At 44.0% G+C, this 22844-nt stretch overlaps 1 gene segment (V, D, J or C); it reads left to right on the top strand.

The window, feature by feature from the left end:
- Positions 1-214: 214 nt before the first annotated feature.
- Positions 215-16933, top strand: LOC148683974 (Ig gamma chain C region-like). The segment is given in 7 exon segments: positions 215-600; positions 4495-4836; positions 8340-8636; positions 13727-14023; positions 15530-15823; positions 15923-16030; positions 16169-16933. Coding segments are annotated over 6 exon segments (1338 nt in total).
- The last annotated feature ends 5911 nt before the right edge of the window (positions 16934-22844 follow it).

The raw sequence follows: 22844 nt of genomic DNA, 5'->3' as shown, positions 1-22844 counted from the left end.
CTAATGTAAAACAGGCCGGCTCCCGAGGTTTTTCCTCTGCCCTTGAGCAGGAAGAGGGAGAGAACGAGCTCGTACTTCTGTTTTGCTCTTGCAACATGCAAAAAAGAAGACAAATGATTCCCTTGAAAATGTACAAAGTCGTTTCCCTTGCCTGCATTAAACAGCTGAGATGAGAGGAGGGGCTTTCCAGGACCAAGCTTGCTACTTCCGACACAGGGCCAGCCCACCCATGAGGCAAAATGAGGCGACCACCTCAGGTGGGAGGATTCACAGGAGGCAGTGATAAATTAAAACAGTTGCTGCCACCATTGCAGCCAGACAAGTACTCAAGGAGCCCCACCGATGCAGGAAAAGGCCTGTGGGGTCTCTCAAAATTTGGAAGCTGGCAGTGGTTGTGATGTTGGGTTTTTTTTTTTTAAAGATGAAACAAAATGGAGACTGACAGGGAGCTGCACATGGTCATTGCTCTCCTGCTATGGAATGCTATAAGCATGACAGCAACAAAGAGGCTGGCGGCACCTTAAAACTGAAAGAAATTGGTTGTGCATCAAGCCGCATGCTGAGCTGCAGATATGGTGGGGGTGGATACCAAGCAGTGAGGTAAGAAGGAAATGAAATGCAGAAAAGTGCAGACAGTGACAAGTACGGTATCTTATTAACACCGGCCTGTTAATGTAATTATCAGGATGTTGCTGAAGTTGCTCACTTGTTCCCAGTTCCTAATTTGCATGGAAGTTCGAAAAACAGCTCTCAGAAAATGTAAAAAGAGAACTTTTATCTTCCCCTGAAACCCCAAATAACCTGTGATCTACTACATGTCATACATCTCCAAGCCTGGAGTTTTCTCCAGTCAAAACTGTTGCATTGGCACAATGCTCATAAATGTATGAAGACACACCCCCCCCATGGCAACAACAAGCAAGGATCTGGGGATGTGCATATCGCAATAAGCTTCGGGAGACTTGGCTAACTACTTAGCGGGGGGGGGGGGAATAGTTCCACAAATTGAAGCATGTACAGAATTAAGCTTTTAATAACCCCTTTCGTCTTTGGTGCCAACATCTTTTTTCAAAACACATATTATGCCCTTAGAGGGCCACTTACATGGCAATTGTTTAGGGAGAAATGAATTGACAGCACCAGTGCCTGACGTTGGGCAAAATATTCCTGCAATGTGTTATAAGAATTGTAAGGACTTAGATATCTAATAATTGTACCAAGCAAAGATGTACATAAATATAGAAACCACATGTCTGAAACCCCACCGGAAAAAGTCCTGAAACCATTCTGTCCCTCCCAAATTGACCTCAGATATTTCTCTGCAAGGTCGAAGGAAAATGGAAAAGCCTCCCCATTGTCTTTTCATTCACAAATCCTGTCTTAAGGGTATATCTGTGTATGAATAGGGTGAGCCTGTGACCTGGCTCAGGAACTAAGTATTTACCGGTATCATTACAAAAAGACTGGCCAGGTTCCCCAGGTAACCCAATCAAATGACCATTAACAGGTAACCTGCCAGACAGGAGATAAACAACGCACTACACTCAGATTTCTGTTGTAGACGGCCCCTTGTGTGATGGATGGATGATGTATGGAGGGGTGGTCTTGAGCTCTAGGACAGGGAATTTCAAAATGTCTATATAAGGGCAGGCACACCTTTGTTCTGGGTCCTTCTCCTTTCTCCTGCCTGTGAGGGGAGCACCCTGTGGCAACAGTTCAATAAAGGTCAGGCTTACTAGCTGCTTTGCTTCTCAATATTCTCTGGTTTGCCTCTGTTATTTTCTCCTACCAATGGAGAACTTACAAAGGAATCTGTAAGGGCTCTTGTGTACCCCATAAGGGAATAAGGGCAGATTTTGTTTACAACAAATGCACATGGTTGGACTAGATGGCCCTTGGGGTCCTTTCCAACTCTTCAATTCTACAATTCTATGAAAGCATCTGTCCATGAAACAGCATTAAATTATGCCCAGGGGCTCAGTGCTGCTTTGGGGAACAGCGCACTGTCCCAATGCCCAAATGTACCAAAATTGTGAGTGCCCAGCCCTTTCATTGGGAATTTGTGGGTGCTCAGGCAGGGCCCCAGGAGGTTGGTACCTATGGGCCAACAAATAAGCTTCGGGTCGCTACAAATCATTCTTAACAGAGAAGGAGATAAGCCAGCTGCTTATGCCAAACTCTGTCTCAAGATTGTGCCCTACTCTGCCTCTGCCCTGCCATTTTGTGACTGTAAGGCCTCAATAATCCTCAAGGCCGGAAGCAGAATGTTTTGAGAACACAGTGCTTGATGGGCCATCTAAAAACTAAGGAGACGTTCTCTCCTCGGCAACCATTTTTTAAAAGCAGGTGTATACACATTCTATTTTAAATTATTTAACGACATTCATATATACCACTCGGTGTTAAGAAAACCTCTAAGCGGCTCACAAAGATATCAAATGGAGCATTGTTAAGAACATTATTTAAATATATGCAAAGGATACTTTGAAATCACCAGTACTGTATAAACTGCAGTAGAACCTTGGTTTTCAAACTTCTCCATTGACAAACGTTTCGGAACTCGAATGCCGGAAGTAACTGCTTCGGTTTCCAAACACTTATCGGAAGTCAAACACGCTGCACGGCTTCCGTTTTGAGTTTCCCTATTGTATTGAGGCTTCTATACTGAGTTTTCAGTTTTTGAACATTTTGGAACTTGAACGGTTTTCCGGAACGTATTGCGTTTGAAAACCAAGGTTCCACTGTAAAAAGAAAGGAAACACACCTAACTTCTACATGCCCAGCTTGGGCTGGCTTGCCTAAAAGCAGAATGTTTTAATCTGGCACCTGGGAAGCCACAGTTTAGCTGAGCTTTTGTCTCTCAGGTGCATATTGAGCTCACATCCTTTCTGGAGAAATGAAAGTAAGCAAGGCGGCCCCCAAAATGCCCCGCTTCTTGTGTTTGCTGCTCTCCTTGCAGGGCGCATGTAAGTCGCAGCCACTCACCCAGAGGACCCTCGCCAGCTGGGGCGGCTCTTGGGGGCGAGGGTGATGGGGGAGGAAGGAGGGAGGGAGAGGCGGCTTTGCAAAGACCAGCAGGAGCCGGGAAGCGGGCGGGCGGCCTAATCCTAGAAGCACTAGGAGTGGTTTCCTATCTGAAACCCTGGAGAGCCTCTGCCAGTCATTGTAGACAGTACTGACCTAGGTGGACTGATGGCCTGATACAGCTTGCTTGGGCTCCCGGACAGCTGTTGTTGCAAAAGGAAAAAATTACATTATATATAAATATGTTATATCACACACACTGAATCCTGTTTTGATCCTCAGTGGTAGGTAACAGAAAGCTCCTTCTTTGAGCGGGGCTACATCTAAAAGAAATGAAACGCTGGTGTCCATGTGGAGAGGGCCATGCTTGCTAGGGTTGAATGGAGTTATAGTTCATCAGCATGTGACAGGGGTAACAGATGATTGTTAGCATCAAGAGACAATGGAGTATGCCTCCAGGGGTGAAGTCAAACCACTGTGTTAGCAGCACCAAAGTGACCTTCGCATGGCACAAGCCGGGGTGGTGTATATGGAGGTCCTGGGCTGCCAGATGACAAGACTCCCCTCTTGGCCTTACTCTTGCGGTCCAAAGCAAACCAGAGCAATACGTTTGGCACCAGCTTGGCTCAGGAGTTGCCGGAAGGAGGAGTACAATGCACCATCCAACTGTCTTAGGGACTCCACTCCAGATTTGTGTAGGCTTTACTCCTTAGCCTCTGCTGAAGATGTCCCACAAGGGAGTGGAGGTTTAGGGTCAGAGTTTTCCCCCTCTCCTAGGTGGGCTGTCTTCCCATCTGCCCCTCACTTCCATCTACAGCATGTGCAGAAACCGCCTTCTACTCTCTTAGACCCAGCATTCGTCTCATTGGCTCAATCTGCTGGAACTTGTCTTCGCACACAGGGCAAATCTCTTAACTCACTGAGGGTTTGAGACCCATTAGCTACCCTCACCTCATTTGGCCAGCCAGTCAAGGCCTTTCCCAGGGTGTGGCCGCTATCGCTTGCTGACAGTTTCTCGGCTCTTTTCATGTGAATTGCCCTGAGACCTTGGTGTACAGCCTGGCATGATAATAATAATAATAATAATAATAATAATAATAATAATAATAATAATAATAATAGCCAGAGGTGAGAGCTGAGTGCAGGCTGGGGACCAAAGGTGGACAAGCCACCCCAGAAACAGCATGACGTGTCCCACACCAGAGGTACCCCCCCTCTAACGCCCCATACACCACAGCAGATGGTTACTTTTTTTGAGAAGTCAAAGGCACATCCTACATTCAGATTTAAACTAGTCCTCAAACTCCTCTAACCAGCCTGGTTTTTTACCAAAGGGCTTTGGCAATCCGTTTTTTTGCATAACTACAGTTTGCAGGAATCTTAGAAGTTAATACTGGCTTAAGATGGCTTTAGCCTGCGATGGAGGTCCAGCCTAATTACAGTCTAACTGTATCTCTTTGTCCTTTTCAGGGGCAGCCATGAAAATCCAAGTCCCTTCAACCCCAGTCCAGGCCGGGCCACACTCTACTGTATACCTGCCTTGCTACTTCAGTTTTGACCCTCCCAAGCCCATTGACAGCCAAATCTTGAGTGTGAGATGGTCGCGGAGAGGAAGCACTATTATAAGGTACAGGAGAGGCACCTCCGCATATAGACAGAGGGGAGCAGTGTTTGATTTGAATGAGTTGAAACTAAAGGGCAACGCCACCGTCAAACTCAGAGATATACAGGAGTATGAGGACGGGGAGTATACGTGTTGTGTTGACCATCATCCTGACCTTGCTGAAGGGAAGGTGACATTGAAATTAGAAGGTAAGGGAGGCAAGGCGGCGGGCGGAAAACATTTTTTAAAGCACTAAACATATTTCACATGAAAGTACTTGATGTAAAAAATCATTTTAAAGCACATCCTTTGAAGCACTTCATGTTAACTCCCGGCTAAACAGACCTGACAGAGCCCTAGTTGGAGGAGGAGGAGGAGGAGGATACATTGGGGAGCAATTTTTCTTTCATTTTCTGTTGCCTGAGATTTTTCAACTTTTCTTATAGGTTCTTTCAATCCTGATTTCAAATCTGAAATTGGTTTTGTTCTGTAAGCTCTAGTTTTTGTTTTTGTTTTGCAATTCATGTTTTTCCACTTTTCACCATTTTCTTTGTTTTTCACAATGCAAGTATTCAATATTTTATTAAACATATTGCCAAAGTAGAACAATATGAGTATAAATGTAAGTGACTAATATAGCATTGAACATGACATTCTCTGGGGATACACAGCTTCTATAAGCTGTTGTTATTCAGGTAAGAATTTGCGCTTGTAGCTCTTGCGTTTGTGGACTTGCACAGGGGATTCTCATTTGATGGTCCAACAGTAGTCTGCCATGGAAGGAGGAATTCTGGATTTGAGTCTGAGATGGATTTAAAAGAATTAATTTGGCGTTTGAAAAGCGACATCCTAGGAGACATGAAAAAAGATCTTGATGAAATAGTTCGTGATAGCATTAAATTCTGAAGGTAAATGTTTTCAACATACAGTTGCAGCTTTTCCCGCTTTGTCTTTTGTGAAGATCAAAGCAGGTTTGTTCGATGGATCTCAAATTTGTGCCCTTGTTCAAGATGAGGAATTTGTCAGGAAGATGAATTGCAAAGAGAAGAAAGTGTGGCAGTCTTTCGTGGCAGTTATCGAAAACTTCCTTGGCAACAAAAAAGCAGACAACTATGAGGTTGTGGTTGAAAAAAAATGTTGTTGGCTTTCCACAATATTGGGTGCAATATGAGTGTGAAGATCCATCTTATATAAGAGAGTTGCAAACTATTTAAAGAAAAGGAGGGATAAACAGAGGGTGAAGGCCATTATGACCGGAAGGAAAATACTTACACAAAGCTCTAAAGAAATAAGGAAAGAATTTGCAGAATTCTATAAATTTTTTATATAAAGAAGAAAATAAAAATATTAGTAGGGAAAGTTTAGGGATTAAAATCGAAGAAAGTGATAGATTAAGACTGAAGGAGGAAATTTCTCTGGAAGAAATAGAGAATGTAGTTAAATCATTTAGGAGTAAGAAGTCCCCAGGATTAGATGGAATTACTGCATTTGTATAAAGAAACAATTGATATCCTGGGGTCAGAACCTAAAAAAAGTATTCAACAACATTCTAGAAGGGGGGAAAGCCCCAGACACTTGGAAACTAGCTGAAATAGTAGTGATTGAAAAACCACGAAAAGGACCCTACAGAGGTGGGGTCACATAGACCAATTAGCCTACTAAATCAAGACTATAAGATATTTACAAAGATCCTGGCAAGGGGACTGGAAAAGGTACTACCTAAAATAATTAAGGAAGATCAATATGGATTTGTTAAGGGAAGATACATAGGCCACCCCATAAGAAATGTGTTAAACGTATTAACAAGCAGGGGAAAAGGTAAATTGGTGGTCTTCAAATTGGATGCGTATAAGGCCTTTGATACGATTAGACATAAGTTCTTATGGAATATTATGTGGGAGGTAGGATTAGGAGAAAACTTTGTGGAAGCAATCCGAGAATTGTATAGAGAAGGGAAGCTGTGGTCTGAGTGAATGAGGGGGTTTCAGATCAATTTAATATACAAAGAAGAGTTAAACAAGGGTGCTCACTCTCACCACTACCGTATTATTTGTGTTGGGCATGGAGTACTTGGCAGACAGGATAGGAAACTCAGCAAGGACAAAAGGATATAAGGGAGGGAGGGAGGAAATCAAGTTAAATATGTATGCAGATGATATCCTATTATTATTCACCACCCCTCTTGAGGGTGAAAGACAACTTATGTTAATACTGAAGAACTTTAAAGAGAAGTAAATTTGGAGAAGTCTGAAATTTTATTTTGCGATGTAAATAAAGAGGAGGAGGAGGAGGAGGAGATTGCAAAAAAATGACAAGGATGGATATGAACGGGGGGGGAGTCAATACTTGGGGGTAAATATTATTAAAAATATTGTTAGGATTCCAGATGTAAATTATAAAGAAGATATAAAATCATGGAAAAATAAGAATCTATCTATTCTAGGTAGGGTAGAGCAGTTAAAATGTTTTTGGTACTGAAATTATTATATTTATTTCAAGTAATTGCTCTACCTATTAGGAAAATATGGTTTAAAACATAGAATAAGCTATTTAAAAATTGGGTTTTTGGAAGTAAAAGACTTAGAACCCCAGACATAGTAAATGATTCATCTCAAGAAGGGATGGGATGGGGAATACCGAATTTAAAATTTTATTATGAAGCATTCCAACTGAAAAATTTAATAAATATTGGATATAAGGATGAGATTAAATGGATTAGGCTGGAGAATGAAAAAAATGAAGGAATCGGAAGAGATGGGCTATTTAATAGAGATATTAATATGGCTTGTAAGAAGACAATAGGGCCAAGAAAAACTGTGCTAGGAATCTGGAAGAATTGGAATATGAAATGGATGCCAACATACTCAAGGTGGAAAACAATATTGGCTGAAAGTGCAAGGACTTTATGACTTAATAAAAACGGAAAGAGTAGAGGAGACAATGAGGACAGAAATGAAAATAGATATGGTGCTGAAGAAAAGATAAATAACAGAGAAAGGGATAGCAGGGGTGTTATATAAATTGATGATAAGCGACAAAGAAAGAATGATAAGGATGATCCAGATTAAATGGGAGCAGGAAGGTATGATTATCAGCTGTTTATCAGCTCCATCTGGTAAGCAGGCTGAGACCCCCACCTGCCCGCAGACTGTCTCGCCAGAGTGGTGCATGCTCTAGTTGTCTCCCGCTTGGACTACTGCAATGCGCTCTACGTGGGGCTACCTTTGAAGGTTACCCGGAAACTAGAACTAATCCAGAATGCAGCAGCTAGACTGGTGACTGGGAACGGCCGTCGAGACCACATAACACCGGTCTTCAAAGATCTACATTGGCTCCCAGTAGGTTTCCGAGCACAGTTCAAAGTGTTGGTGCTGACCTTTAAAGCCCTAAATGGCCTCGGTCCAGTATACCTGAAGAAGCGACTCCACCCCCATTGTTCTGCCCGGACACTGTGATCCAGTGCCGAGGGCCATCTGGCAGTTCCCTCGTTGTGAGAAGCCAAGTTGCAGGGAACTTGTACTGAGCATTTCCTTTTATTGCGGAAGGGAAAAGGGAAGTCACATCCATGCCATACATTTAAAGCACATTTAACTCGTGTGGCTTCCTGTGAAGAATTCTGAGAACTGCAGCTTGCTGCTCACATAGCTACAGTTCCCAGCACCCTTTAAGCTGCCCAAGGAGATGCTCTCCTAACTCTCCTCTCTCCCTCCAGTTCCCCCACGCCTAACACTCGGCCCCACAGAAGTGCCGCTGGGCAAACCAAGCAACTTGACATGTGCAGTATCCGACTTTTACCCTGACCGTGTCTCTGTGAATTGGCTGCGAGGCAATGAGACTTTGAAAGCTGACTCGCCCCGTGGCAAGCGTGGGACCAATTACCTCTTCTATGCAGAGAGTGTCCTGAACTTCATACCACAAATCTCTGACGATGGTGTTACCTTCTCGTGCCGCATCCAACACCAAGCATTAAAAGGCCCAATCCGTCAAGATATTGAGCTGGATGTGGTAGGTAAGTGGGAGCCTTTCCTGTACGACCCTGGAATCCTGCACCCTCTCGCTCACCCCCACCCCCGCCCAGGCTAACTACCAGGGCTTTTTTTGATCCGGAACTCAGTTCTTCCAGCAGCTCTCAGGTGGGCGCCATTGCCATTGTTAAGAGAACAAGGGAGCTGTTCAATATGAGTTTTGGCACCTCCTTTTCTAGAAAAATAGCATTACGAACCACTTTCCCTTCTTAGTGAGACCCAGTTCTGGCTCTCTAGCCTGTTCTGCCTCTGCATATTTTTCTCCTCAAAACTCCATAGCTGTTTGCTCTAACCAGATTGTTATTGTTTTTTCAAATATATTTATTGATTTTATAAAACTGAAGAAACATATAAAATACAAAAAATCACATAAAACACAAAAATACAAAGTACAAAAAGAAAAACAACAACCATATTTATCACTCATTTGTCCTCATTGTTGACTTCCTCAAGTCCCTCCTTTCTGCTTTTCATTGTATATCATCCTTAGTAATTTCTATATCATCCTTCAATCATCTTATTTTTACCTTAACTAACAAAATTTCACCTATTAATTCAATTCTTATTTTTACTCTTATATCTAAAACTTAATATACTACAATACCTCTACAAATCCCCTCTACAACCTCCCTGTACTTCCAAATCTCATCTTAAACATTTCCAATATTGCAATTATTTCTTAAATAAACTTTAAATTTCTTCCAATCTTCTTCCACCGACTCTTTCCTCTGGTCACGAAGTCTCCCGGTCAGTTCGGCCTGTTCCATAAATTCAATCATCCTCATCTGCCATTCATCCACTGTAGGTAAGTCTTCACTCTTCCAATTCTTAGCATTACACGCAGTAAACTTTATATTCTTCCTCCAAAACCTTTCCCAATCCTCCATCATAATATTATGACCCACATCTTTTGCCCAATCAATCATAACAGATTTCATTTGTTCATCTTTAGTATGCCATTCCAACAATAAATTATACATCTTTGAAAGATTTTTTGTTTTAGACTCTAACAATTCCGTCTCCAATTTAGACTTTTTTGCTTGAAAACCTATTTTTTATCCATTTTGAACATTTCATTTATTTTATGATATTGTAACCAATCATTCACATTATTCTTTAACTGTTCATATGTTTTTAACTTGAATTGATCTCCTTCATCCACCAATATATCTTTATACTTTAACCACTTGGTTTCCATATTCAATTTTTTATGTGCCTTAGCTTCTAGAGGTGAAATCCACCTGGGTGTTTTCCTTTTTAACAGATCCTTATATCTAATCCACACATTATATAATGATTTTCTGATAATATGACATTTGAAACCTTTGTGAACCTTAATCTTATCGTACCACAAATATGCATGCCGACCAAATGCATTGTCATGGCCTTCCAGATCTAATATATCGGTATTATTGAGTAAAAACCATTCTTTCATCCAGCAAAAGGCTGCTGCTTCATAATTATTTTTAAACAATTTTATATTCTTCCCTGTCATATTTACTCCCAGGTATTTTACCTTTTTAACAAACGTCAAACCATTGGCACCCTGTAGACCATTTATTTCTTCTGGTGTTAGATTCTTATCCAGTACTTTGGTTTTCACTTTATTCAATTTAAACCCTGCAAGCTGTCCAAACTCCTGAATTATTTCCAGTGCTTTAATTGCACTGGTCTTGTAAAGTTAATACTAAGTCATCAGCGAAGGCTTTTAGTTTGTACTGTTTTGATCCCACTCCTATACCTTTCCACATTTATTTGCAGATTCAAATGTCCTTTGATTCATCATTTTAATCTTCTAACCCATTACCTGGTTTATTAATTGTGAATACTGTACGTAGAGCAACTTGATTTCTTTTTGGATCTGCGGATTTTTTGGATTACATCTCAATTTCTTTTTCTTTCAATTGCGACAAAACATTTTCTTTTTTCTCATTTTGTTGTTTCTTCCTAATCGCATTCTGTTGTATCAAAAACCCTCTCATCACTGCCTTACTTGCGTCCCAAATGACCCTTTTATCTGTCTCTGTACTCAAGTTTATTTCAAAATAATCCTTAGGGTCTTTTGGGCCTTCTTGGCAGTCTCTGCATTTCTCAACCATGCATCGTTCATCCTCCATGTAAAAGAACCCTGCAGAGACAGCTTTAGTTCTAAACACACAGCATTATGATCCGAACATGTCCTTGGGCAAATTTGTACCTTAATAATTCTCGGGACCAATTCTCTGGTTATCCATATATAATCCAAGCGGGACCACGATTTTTGGGAGTCTGAGAAAAAAGTACTATCTTTTTTCAATGGATTTTTCGTCCTCCAGGCATCTATCATGTCAAGATTGTCAACCATCTCAAAAAAAGTCTTTGGTAGTCTTCCATCATTCGAAATTTTCTGTCTTTGAGATCTGTCCATCAAGGTGGAGACAACCCCATTCAAATCGCCCATCATTACAATTTTATAATCCATAAAATCTAATAGAACATCGTGGATCTTTTTGAAGAATTCAGCCTTCGCTTCATTTGGCGCATCAATTTTGGTTTCAATTTATCTTTCATATAAATTACTACTCTTTTTTTGACTTTATCAGAAGAAGTATATTCCTGGCCCAACTTCTTATTCTGCAAAAAAATTCTATGAGTCCTCATCACGTGTGTCTCTTGTAAACAAATCACATTTAAATTCTGTTTTAATAATACATGATGAATCCGGTTCCTCTTGGGTCATGAGTTAAGTCCATTAACATTCCAAGTCAAAATTCTTAAAGCCATATTTTCTTACACTGGTGCACTTGCTCCTGCTCCCAAAGATCCTAAGTCTAGCTCTGCTCCCAACGCTGCTGCTGCTGCTCCAGATGGTTCTCCAAGTTCCAGTCTTAAATCAGCTTCAAAATCCTTTGCAGGTTTCTCCAAGAACTTCCTCTTTTCTTCTGGTGTTTTGATTCTTACATACCGTACCTTTCTTTGTATTTGAAGAAGAGACCTTGAGGAAACTCCCAATGAAAGAAAATCCCTTTTTTCCTCAACACGTTGGCCAAGTCCATGTATCTATTACTGAATCCCAGGAACAACATAGGAATTTCTTTAAAAAGTACCACTTGTTGTTGCTTTATCTTCAGATTATTTCTGTAGTGAAGTCCTAGTATTAAATCTCTTTGTTCTCTAGTTTGGAATTCCTCCATACAAATTCCCACTGTTCTTGATCCTTTCTTCCCTCTGGGTCCAAATTTATAAACTTTCACAATCGTCTTCTCAAATTCTTCTTTATCCAAATCCCACTGTGAAACAAATTCTTGAATTATTACATCTTTTAAATTCCCCTGTTCAATCTCAGGGAAATTTCTCAGACATAAAAAAGATTCACGTTCCTTCATATGAATAAAAGCAATCTCAGTGTTGGATTTTACTACTGTCTTAATTTCTGCCAATGCTGCTAGGACCTGTTCTTGATGTGTAGCTGTTGTTTGTTGTGTAGCTGCTGTTGAGGCTCTTCTGGGTTGTATCCTTGTTTTCTCACTTGCAGGTTCCGTCAGTCAAAATATTAAGCAAGCAGCTGCACTGTCAAGGTCAAACAACAATTATTCCCTCTAGCCAGCAGCATGGGGCTCATGAGCAGTGCAACTCTTTAATTACAGTCAATAGTGTATTAAGGCTTTACCTCTATTGTCAACTTTTCAGCAGTAATTTATGCTTCCAAATTCCTAAATAATGAAGATGTGAAATATAGTTCCAGTATTTAATTTGAACAGTCCTTTCCAGCAGCTCAGACTGCTGCAGGAGACTTCAAAGAGTCTAAATAGGAAACAAAAGTTCAACAGTTCAGCGGTTCAGCAGTTCTCCATTATGATGTCAGTGGTTGGCTGAACCCCCGGAGCTCCGTTCTCAAAGGGAAAATTTCTAGTCTATTTGTCTAGAAATTTCAGGGCTATGAAGATAAAAAGTCTCTTCTCCCCTTGCCCTGACTTTGGGGAGAGTTTATAGGTCCAGATTTGGAAGTTTTATTTTTTCTAAAAAAAAATCTCTTCCTGCTGTAGCCGCTTGTCTTACTTTCGCTTTTACCGCAGCGGAAAGGACCGACTTCCCTTGTTCTTAATCCTTTCTGTGGTCCAAATTATTGATATCCAATTTAAATTTATTTACTCACGATGTCCAATGTCTTCCATCATGAATTTAGGAAGATTCCACCGCTCAGCTGACAGTCAGCATGGAGCCCACGGCGCCACTTCGCCCACTCTCGAAGCCCTTAATAGGGCTGGCCGGGGGTGGGGGGCAAATGATCTGTGTCTGGGCTCAGCTGAATCTCCACGTTCCCAGTAAGCACAATCTGGGGTTCTTTTGGGGTCCGCGCGCTCTAACCAGATTGTGTCTCCTCCATGATGTAGAAACAATCATGAATTTCTTTGCTGAAGTGGATGAAGCCACATCCAGTCGAGTTTGCTTCCACACTAGTGCTCTTCTGCATTGCCAAAGCACATCTATGCCATACATTTAAAGCACATCTAACAGGCACTTGGCCCCACAAAGGTGCAGCTGGCCAAACCAAGCACCATGATAATGTAGCCTAAAAATAGACTTGAGATTGCATAGTTTTACCCCTGGCAACAAGTTTTCTCCCAGCAACAGGTTGCCTTAGCAACAGACTTCTTTATTAGACAGGCTATGAATGAGAGCAGGGTGGCTGTTGCGCTGCCCAGATGGCTGAAGAGCACAGAGAAAGAATAATTATCTGTACAAAATAAAAAAAAATTCCTTCAGTAGCACCTTAAAGACCAACTAAGTTTTTATTTTGGTATGAGCTTTCGTGTGCATGCACACTTCTTCAGATACAGTGTATTCTTCAGTGTATCTGAAGAAGTGTGCATGCACACGAAAGCTCATACCAAAATAAAAACTTAGTTGGTCTTTAAGGTGCTACTGAAGGAATTTTTTTATTTTGCTTCGACTCAGACCAACACAGCTACCTACCTGTAACTAGAATCTCTGTACATAGTTTTACTTTATTTTCCTTAGGGCAGTAGTTGTATAAGTTGTCATGTTAAGCTGCCCAAGGAGATGCTCTCCTAACTCTCCTCTCTGCCTCCAGCTCCCCCACGCCTAACACTTGGCCTCACAGACGTAGAGCTGGGCGAACCAAGCAACTTGATGTGCGCGGCATCTGACTTTTACCCTGGCAATGTCTCAGTGACGTGGCTGCGAGGCAGTGAGACTCTGAAAGCTGACTCGCCCCTCGTCCAGCACGGGCCCAATGGCCTCTTCCATGCTCAGAGTGTTCTGGAGTTCACACCACAAGTCTCTGACGCTGGTGTTACCTTCTCGTGCCACATCCATCACCGAGCGGTAAAAGACCCAATCACTCAAAATTTTGAGCTCAAGGTGCAAGGTAAGTGGAAGCCTTTCCTGCACAACCTGGAGTCCTGAAATGCCCATGATAAGCGCAGTTCCCCCTCTTAGTGAGACCCAGTTCTGACTCACAGTCTCTACCCTGTTCTGCCTCCATTTATTTTCCTCCTCAAAACTCTGTATCCCTTTGCTCTAACCAGTAGTGTCTGCTCCATGATAAAGAAACCTGCAAGAACTTATCTGCTGAGGCGGGTGAAGGCCCACCCAGTCAAATTTGCTTCCACACTAAGGCCCTTCATGATTGCTAAGGTACCGCTTTCCTACAAATCAGGTGGAAGTTGCATTAAAATGGTGGCTTCACACACTACTTAACATGCTGCTATATTGAACAAAAAGGCTTTACGTATGCCATGTTCGGAGATAGGCAGCCTGTGACCCTCCAGATGTGGATGGCCTCCAGCTCCCGTCAGACCTGGACAGAAAAGCCAATGGTCAGGAAGATGGGAATTGTAGTCAAAGAACATTGGAGAGCCACACTTTCCCCATCCTTGCCTCACAGGACCTGTAGTCCTCTTCCCCGCCAGGCTGTGATGGTCTAGATTGGCATTTTTACTCCCTTTAAACGGAGCATAGGTCTGGCTAAAAATACAGTTGTACCTTGGAAGTTGAACGGACTCCGTTCTGGAAGTGCATTCAACTGCCAAAATGTTTGGAAACCAAACTTCTGATTGGCTGCATGCTCTACTCCTGTATTGTTCCTACAGTTAAGGGGACATACTCCAATTCCTTCTTCGCCCCATTCTTCTCTTGGGGTCAAACTGAAGGAGCGTCTTCACTCCCATCGTTCTGCCCAGACACCGAGGTCCAGCTCCAAGGGCCTTCTGGTGCTTCCCTCCCTGTGAAAAGTGAGGTTACAGGGAATCAGGCAGAGAGCCTTCATGGGAGTGGCGCCCGCACTGTCGAACGCCCTCCCATCAGACATTATGGTAATAAACAACCATGTGACTTTTAGAAGACAGCCCTGTTTAGGGAAGTTTTTAATGTTTGATCTTTTGTCGCTATAATATTAATATTCTGTTGGGAGCTGCCCAGAGTGTCTGGGGAAACCGAGCCAGATGGGTGGGGTATAAATAAATTATGATGGTGGTGGTGATGGTGATGATGTCAGGAGTGCAACTCTTAATTCGACTGGAGAGAAATGATGGCACGGGAGGGGAATATCAGCCTTCTCAAGGCAAACTGCAGCTATGCAATGGTGACTTGTTCGTTTGTCCATCTAGCACATTATTGTCCATGCTGCCTGGCAGCAGCTGTCTGGGTTTTAGGAGACAGCTTTTCCCAGCCCTACCTGAAGACACCAGAGATTGAACCTGGGACCATCTGCCTGCAAGGCAAATGCTCTGGTGCTGAGCTGCTCTCGTGTAATGCATTTCATACAACTGTGGCCTTTGGAAATTGTTGGGTGGGTTTCCTTTATAATCTGCAATGTCTCCCTCTAGTGGCCATCACCAGACTTGCAGGACCTCAACATCTCTTCTCCTTGCAGGTCGTCCAGAACTGCATATTGTCACCAGGCCACCCGGGAAGATGTTCTTGGTAGCTGAGTGCCTAGTGTGTGGGTTTTACCCACAAAATGTTACAGTGCAGTGGCTGCAAAATGGGGAGCCGATACAAGAGGAAATATACAAATCTGAATTTGTACACAATCCTAATGGGACGTTCTCAATTGGAAGGGTCTTCTTCCCAAAGCAGGGCCATTTTGCAGCCAATTTTACCTGCCAGGTACAACACGAAGCACTGGAGGCACCACTGGAGGAGACGATCCCCTGGGAGCCAGAAGGTGAGGGCGATGGGATTATCCAACCCTCATCCCCAGAATGTAGTACCAAATCACATTGGCCAAAACTTAAACCTGCATCTCCAACTGACTTTCCTCCAGCTCCAGGATACTTTGGATCACCGTTGGCTTGGGTGCTAGGATTTCTAGGACATCTTGTGGCATTTGGCACGGGAATTGTACTGACGGTGATGTACCGAAACCGGAGAGGTGAGTTGGGGCTGCTGGGGGTGGTGGCAGAAAGGGCAGCAGAGTCCGTGGGGAGGCAAGGCTGCAGTGCTGGGGCACAGGACTGCAGATTTTAGTTTAGAGGCACCTGATTATTGCGTTCTCTCTCTCTTTTATCAGCCCACTAAGTGCAAGCTGAGCCAAATGACGAAACCCTCCTGAAGAAGATGTCGAAAATCAGGAGGGAAAAGCCAGATGAAGTCTTTGGTATCTAACAGTCCACAGAATGACATTTCCAGTATGATAATTGCAGGAGGCTTCATTTTAAAGTCAAGGCGATTTGAATCATTTAAAATCAACCTTACATTCAGAAATTATATATATAGTTGAGCTCTACATTCTTCGGGAATTCAAAGGAACCAAGGAATATTGAGGTTTTTAAGATGGATATTATAATTTGTTAGTTTCAGTGCTGTGCCTCTGCCAACTCAGGGCCCCGAACGAGCCCAAGGAACACCTGATCCAGGCTGATCTTCATACTGATGACCTGTTGTGTTGTGACATACGAAAGAGTGCCTAGGTTTGAGGGTTGGGCTACTGTTTAAGTAGGGTTAATAAACCCTTCATGTCAGGAGGGAGGCTGGGGGAACAACAACCTGCGTCTCCTTTCCTCCCCACTGTGACTGCAGCATTGAGAGCAAGAGGGTTCAATCCTGCCTGGTGCTGCTTTACCAACACATCCGCCATTCTGCCATCTCCTCTTTCCCCATCATTGCCCGCCCCGTCCCAGTTTGTGTGTGATATTTCCTTTCTCCTTTAGTTTTTCACCTTATACCCTGCATTATCTGTATGGCTATACTTTAGCTTCACCTGCACCAAGTTATGTTTCCTGTTTTTATGTGTTCTGAATTCTGTATGGAAAAACAAATTTCAATAAAGTGGTTTTTTTTTTAAAAAAAAATCCCAAGTCTGTAGTAATTCAGATGTAGGAGAAAAGAATTGACAGCACCAGTGCCTGACGTTGGACAAAAGATTCCTGCAGTGCAGTGTGTTGTACTAGACGGCTCTCGAGTCCTTTCCAACTCTTCAATTCTAAGATTCTATGAAATCATCCGTCCTTGAAACAGCATTAAATTATGTGCAGGGGCTCAATGCTGCTTTGGGGAACAGTGCACTGTCCCAATGCCCACCTGCACCGAAATTTGTGGGTGCCCGGCCTCTTCATGGGGAATTTGTGGGTGCTCAGGCACCCAGGGAGTTGGCACCTATGGGCTTTGGGCCGCTACTAATCATTCTTAACAGAGAAGGAGATAAGCCAGCTGCTTATGCCAAACTCTGCCTCAAGATTGTGCCCTACTCTGCCTATGCCCTGCCATTTTGTGACTGTTAGGCCTCAATAATCCTCAAGGCCGGAAGCAGAATGTTTTGAGAACACAGTGCTTGATGGGCCATCTAAAAACTAAGGAGACGTCCCCCCCACAGCAACCATTTTTTAAAAGCAGGTGTATACACATTCTATTTTAAATTATTTAACAACATTCATATATACCACTTGGTGTTAAGAAAACCTCTAAGCGGCTCACAAAGATATCAAATGGAGCATTGTTAAGAACATTATTTGAATATATGCAAAGGATACTTTGAAATCACCAGTACTGTATAAACTGCAGTAGAACCTTGGTTTTCAAACTTCTCCATTGACAAACGTTTCGGAACTCGAATGCCGGAAGTAACTGCTTCGGTTTCCAAACACTTTTCGGAAGTCAAACACGCTGCACGGCTTCCGTTTTGAGTTTCCCTATTGTATTGAGGCTTCCATACTGAGTTTTCTGTTTTTGAACGTTTTGGAACTTGAACGGTTTTCCGGAACGTATTGCGTTTGAAAACCAAGGTTCCACTGTAAAAAGAAAGGAAACAAACCTAACTTCTACACGCCCAGCTTGGGCTGGCTTGCCTAAAAGCAGAATGTTTTAATCTGGCACCTGGGAAGCCACAATTCAGCTGAGCTTTTGTCCCTCAGGTGCATATTGAGCTCACATCCTTTCTGGAGAAATTAAAGTAAGCACGGCGGCCACAAAATGCCCTGCTTCTTGTGTTTGCTGCTCTCCTTGCAGGGTGCATGTAAGTCGCAGCCCCTCACCCAGAGGACCCTCGCCAGCTGGGGCGGCTCTTGGGGGCGAGGGCGATGGGGGAGGAAGGAGGGAGGGAGAGGCGGCTTCGCAAAGATCAGCAGGAGCCGGGAAGCGGGCGGGCGGCCTAATCCTAGAAGCACTAGGAGTGGTTTCCTATCTGAAACCCTGGAGAATCTCTGCCAGTCATAGTAGACAGTACTGACCTAGGTTGATCGATGGCCTGATACAGCTTGCTTGGGCTCCCGGACTGCTGTTGTTGCAAGAGGAAAAAAATTACATTATATATAAATACGTTATATCACACACACTGAATCCTGTTTTCACCCTCAGTGGCAGGTAACATAGAATGCTCCTTCTTTGAGCGGTGCTACAGCTAAAAGAAAGGAAAAGAAACGAAACACTGGTGTCCATGTGGAGAGTCCATGCTGAAGGTGATGTGGTAGTACAGGTATAGGGAACTTCTGGCCCTCCAGATGTTGCCAACCGACAACTCCCATCAGCCCCGGTCATTGGCCAAGCTTGCTAGGGTTGAATGGAGTTATAGTTCATCAGCATGTGACAGGGGTAACAGATGATTGTTAGCATCAAGAGACAATGGAGTATGCCTCCAGGGGTGAAGTCAAACCACTGTGTTAGCAGCACCAAAGTGACCTTCGCATGGCACAAGCCGGGGTGGTGTATATGGAGGTCCTGGGCTGCCCAGATGACAAGACTCCCCTCTTGGCCTTACTCTTGCGGTCCAAAGCAAACCAGAGCAATACGTTTGGCACCAGCTTGGCTCAGGAGTTGCCGGAAGGAGGAGTACAATGCACCATCCAACTGTCTTAGGGACTCCACTCCAGATTTGTGTAGGCTTTACTCCTTAGCCTTTGCTGAAGATGTCCCACAAGGGAGTGGAGGTTTAGGGTCAGAGTTTTTCCCCTCTCCTAGGTGGGCTGTCTTCCCATCTGCCCCTCACTTCCATCTACAGCATGTGCAGAAACCGCCTTCTACTCTCTTAGACCCAGCATTCGTCTCATTGGCTCAATCTGCTGGAACTTGTCTTCACACGCATGGCAAATCTCTTAACTCACTGAGGGTTTGAGACCCATTAGCTACCCTCACCTCATTTGGCCAGCCAGTCGAGGCCTTTCCCAGGGTGTGGCCGCTATCGCTTGCTGACAGTTTCTCGGCTCTTTTCATGTGAATTGCCCTGAGACCTTCGGGTACACGGTAGCATAATAATAATAATAATAATAATAATAATAATAATAATAATAATAATAATAATAGCCACAGGTGAGAGCTGAGTGCAGGCTGGGGACCAAAGGTGGACAAGCCACACCAGAAACAGCATGACGTGTCCCACACCAGAGGTACCCCCCCTCTAACGCCCCATACACCACAGCAGATGGTTACTTTTTTTGAGAAGTCAAAGGCACATCCTACATTCAGATTTAAACTAGTCCTCAAACTCCTCTAACCAGCCTGGTTTTTTACCAAAGGGCTTTGGCAATCCGTTTTTTTGCATAACTACAGTTTGCAGGAATCATAGAAGTTAATACTGGCTTAAGATGGCTTTAGCCTGCGATGGAGGTCCACCCTAATTGCAGTCTAACTGTATCTCTTTGTCCTTTTCAGGGGCAGCCCTGATAATCCAAGTCCCTTCATCCCCAGTCCAGGCCGGGCCACACTCTACTGCATACTTGCCTTGCTACTTCACTTTTGACCCTCCCAGGACCATTGACGACAAAATCTTGAGTGTGAGATGGTCGCTGAAAGGAAGAACAGTTACTACATGGTCTGTTGGAAACACGAACACATTTAGACTGAAGGGAGCATTGTTTGATGTGCATGGGGTGAGAAAGGGCAACGCCACCATCAAACTCAGAGATGTAATGGGCGAGGATGTCGGGGAGTATACTTGTAGTGTTAGCCATCCTCCTGACACGGCTGAAGGGAAGGTGGAATTGAAATTAGAAGGTAAGGGAGGCAAGGCGGCGGGCGGAAAACGTTTTTTAAAGCACTAAACATATTTCACATGAAAGTACTGGATTAAAAAAAAAAATTAAGCACATCCTTTGAAGCACTTCATGTTAACTCCCGGCTAAACAGACCTGACAGAGCCCTAGTTGGATGATGATGATGATGATGTTGTTGATGATGATGATGAATATATTAATGGCTCCCGCTACTTGATGGATCCAATTGGCTTCCAGAGAGTGGTAGGGGATGTTTTATCCCATGTCGATAGCCTTTCAGCTGATTCCCTGGTGGCCCGCTGGAATGTGGAGTTAACCAGGGCTATTGACTGTCTGGCTCCGAAGCGCCCTCTCCGATTGCATGGAACCCGGACAGCCCCATGGTTTTCCACGGAGCTGAGGGCGATGAAACAGTTGCTGAGACAGCTAGAGCGCTGGTGGCGGAAAACTCATTCTGAATCAGACCGGAAACGGGCTAGAGCTCAACTTCGAGCCTATCAAGTGGCAATGGCGTCGGCGAAGAGGACCTTCTTCACCGTTTCTATTGCATCTGCAGAAAACAGCAGCAGGAGACTGTTTCAGGTGGTTCGCAATCTATCCAAACCACCTTCGTCATCGGGGCCTGGTAGGGACCCCAATATCTCCTGCAATGCTTTTGCAAAGTTTTTGCAGATAAAGTCGCTCAGATTCGGAGGGAGGTAGACTCCACTGCGGGAGCAGGGCCGGGGCGGGAGAGTGCTGGAGCCCTGTCTAGTCATGTTTAATGGGATCAATTTCAATCTGTTACCTCCGAGAATGTGGACAGGCTGCTTGGACATGTGAAACCGACCACATGTATCCTTGACCCTTGCCCATCCTGGCTAATAAAAGTGAGCCGGGAAGGGCTGGGCGATGGGCTCCGCGGGGTGGTAAATGCTTCCCTCTATGAGGGAGTATTCCCAGACCTGCTGAAAGAGGCAGTCATTAAACTGCTTCTTAAAAAGACATCTTTAGACCCGGCAAATGTGGCCAATTATCGTCCAGTCTCAAATCTACCATTCTTGGGCAAGGTGATTGAGCGAGTGGTTGCTGAACAACTCCAAGCACACCTGGAGGATGCGGACCATTTGGATCCCTTCCAATCGGGATTCAGGCCTAATCATGGGACTCAAACTGCCTTGGTCGCGCTGGTTGATGATCTTCAGCGGGCTAGGGACAAAGGTGAGAGCTGTTTCCTAGTTCTGCTGGATCTCTCAGCGGCCTTTGATACAATCAAGCATAACATCCTTCTGGACCGTCTAGAGGGGTTGGGAGCTGGGGGGACTGTCATACAGTGGTTCCACTCCTTCCTCCTGGGCCGTGTTCAGAAAGTGGTGGTGGGGGATGAGTATTCAGACCCCTGGGCTCTCACTTGTGGGGTGCCTCAGGGTTCCGTCCTCTCCCCCATGCTTTTTAACATCTATATGAAGCCGCTGGGAGAGATCATCAGGGGGTTTGGGCTGGGTGTTCATCAGTATGCAGAGGACACCCAATTCTATCTCTCTTTTAAATCAGAACCAGTGAAGGCGGAGAAGGTCCTGTGTGAGTGCCTGGAGGCGGTTGGAGGATGGGTGGCGGCTAACATATTGAGGGTTGAATCCTGACAAGACAGAAGTACTGTTTTGGGGGGACAGGGGGCGGGTGGGTGTGGGTGACTCCCTGGTCCTGAATGGGGTCACTATGCCCCTGAAGGACCAGGTGCGCAGCCTGGGAGTCATTTTGGACTCACAGCTGTCCATGGAAGCACAGGTTAATTCTGTGTCCAGGGCGGCTGTCTACCAGCTCCATCTGGTACGCAAGCTGAGACCCTACCTGCCCGCAGACTGTCTCACCAGAGTGGTGCATGCTCTAGTTATCTCCCGCTTGGACTACTGCAATGCGCTCTACATGGGGCTACCTTTGAAGGTGACCTGGAAACTGCAATTAATCCAGAATGCGGCAGCTAGACTGGTGACTGGGAGTGGCCGCCGAGACCACATAACACCGGTCCTAAGAGACCTACATTGGCTCTCAGTACGTTTCCGAGCACAATTCAAAGTGTTGGTGCTGACCTTTAAAGCCCTATATGGCCTCGGTCCTGTATACCTGAAGGAGCGTCTCCATCCCCATCGTTTAGCCCGGACACTGAGATCCAGTGCCGAGGGCCTTCTGGCGGTTCCCTCACTGCGAGAAGCAAAGCTACAAGGAACCAGGCAGAGGGCCTTTTCGGTAGTGGCGTCCGCCCTGTGGAACGCCCTCCCATCGGAGGTCAAGGAGATAAACAACTACCTGACATTTAGAAAACACCTAAAGGCACCTAAAGTTTTTATTCTGTGATATTTTAATGTATTTTGCTATTTGTTGGAAGCCGCCAAGAGTGTTGGGGGAAACCCAGCCAGATGGGTGGGGTAATAATAATAATAATAATAATAATAATAATAATAATAATAATAATAATAATAATAGCAGCAGCAGCAGCATCATCATAATCAAACTAGGGCTCTGTCAGGTCTGTTTAGCCGGGAACTGGGGAACAATCTTTTCTTTCATTTTCTGTTGCCTGAGATTTTTCAACTGTTCTTATATGTTCTTTCAAACCTTATTTCAAATCTGGAGTTGGTTTTGTTCTGTAAGCTCTAATTTTTTTGCAATTCATGTTTTTCCACTTTTCACCATAATCTTTGTTTTTCACAATGCCAGAATTCAATAATTTATTAAACACATAGCCAAAGTAGTACAATATGAGTATAAATGTAAGTGACTTAT

This window comes from Zootoca vivipara, chromosome 12, assembly GCF_965207765.1.
Source record: "Zootoca vivipara chromosome 12, rZooViv2.hap1.1, whole genome shotgun sequence".
Classification (NCBI taxonomy): domain Eukaryota; kingdom Metazoa; phylum Chordata; class Lepidosauria; order Squamata; family Lacertidae; genus Zootoca; species Zootoca vivipara.
This window is presented reverse-complemented; position numbering and strand designations above follow the sequence as displayed.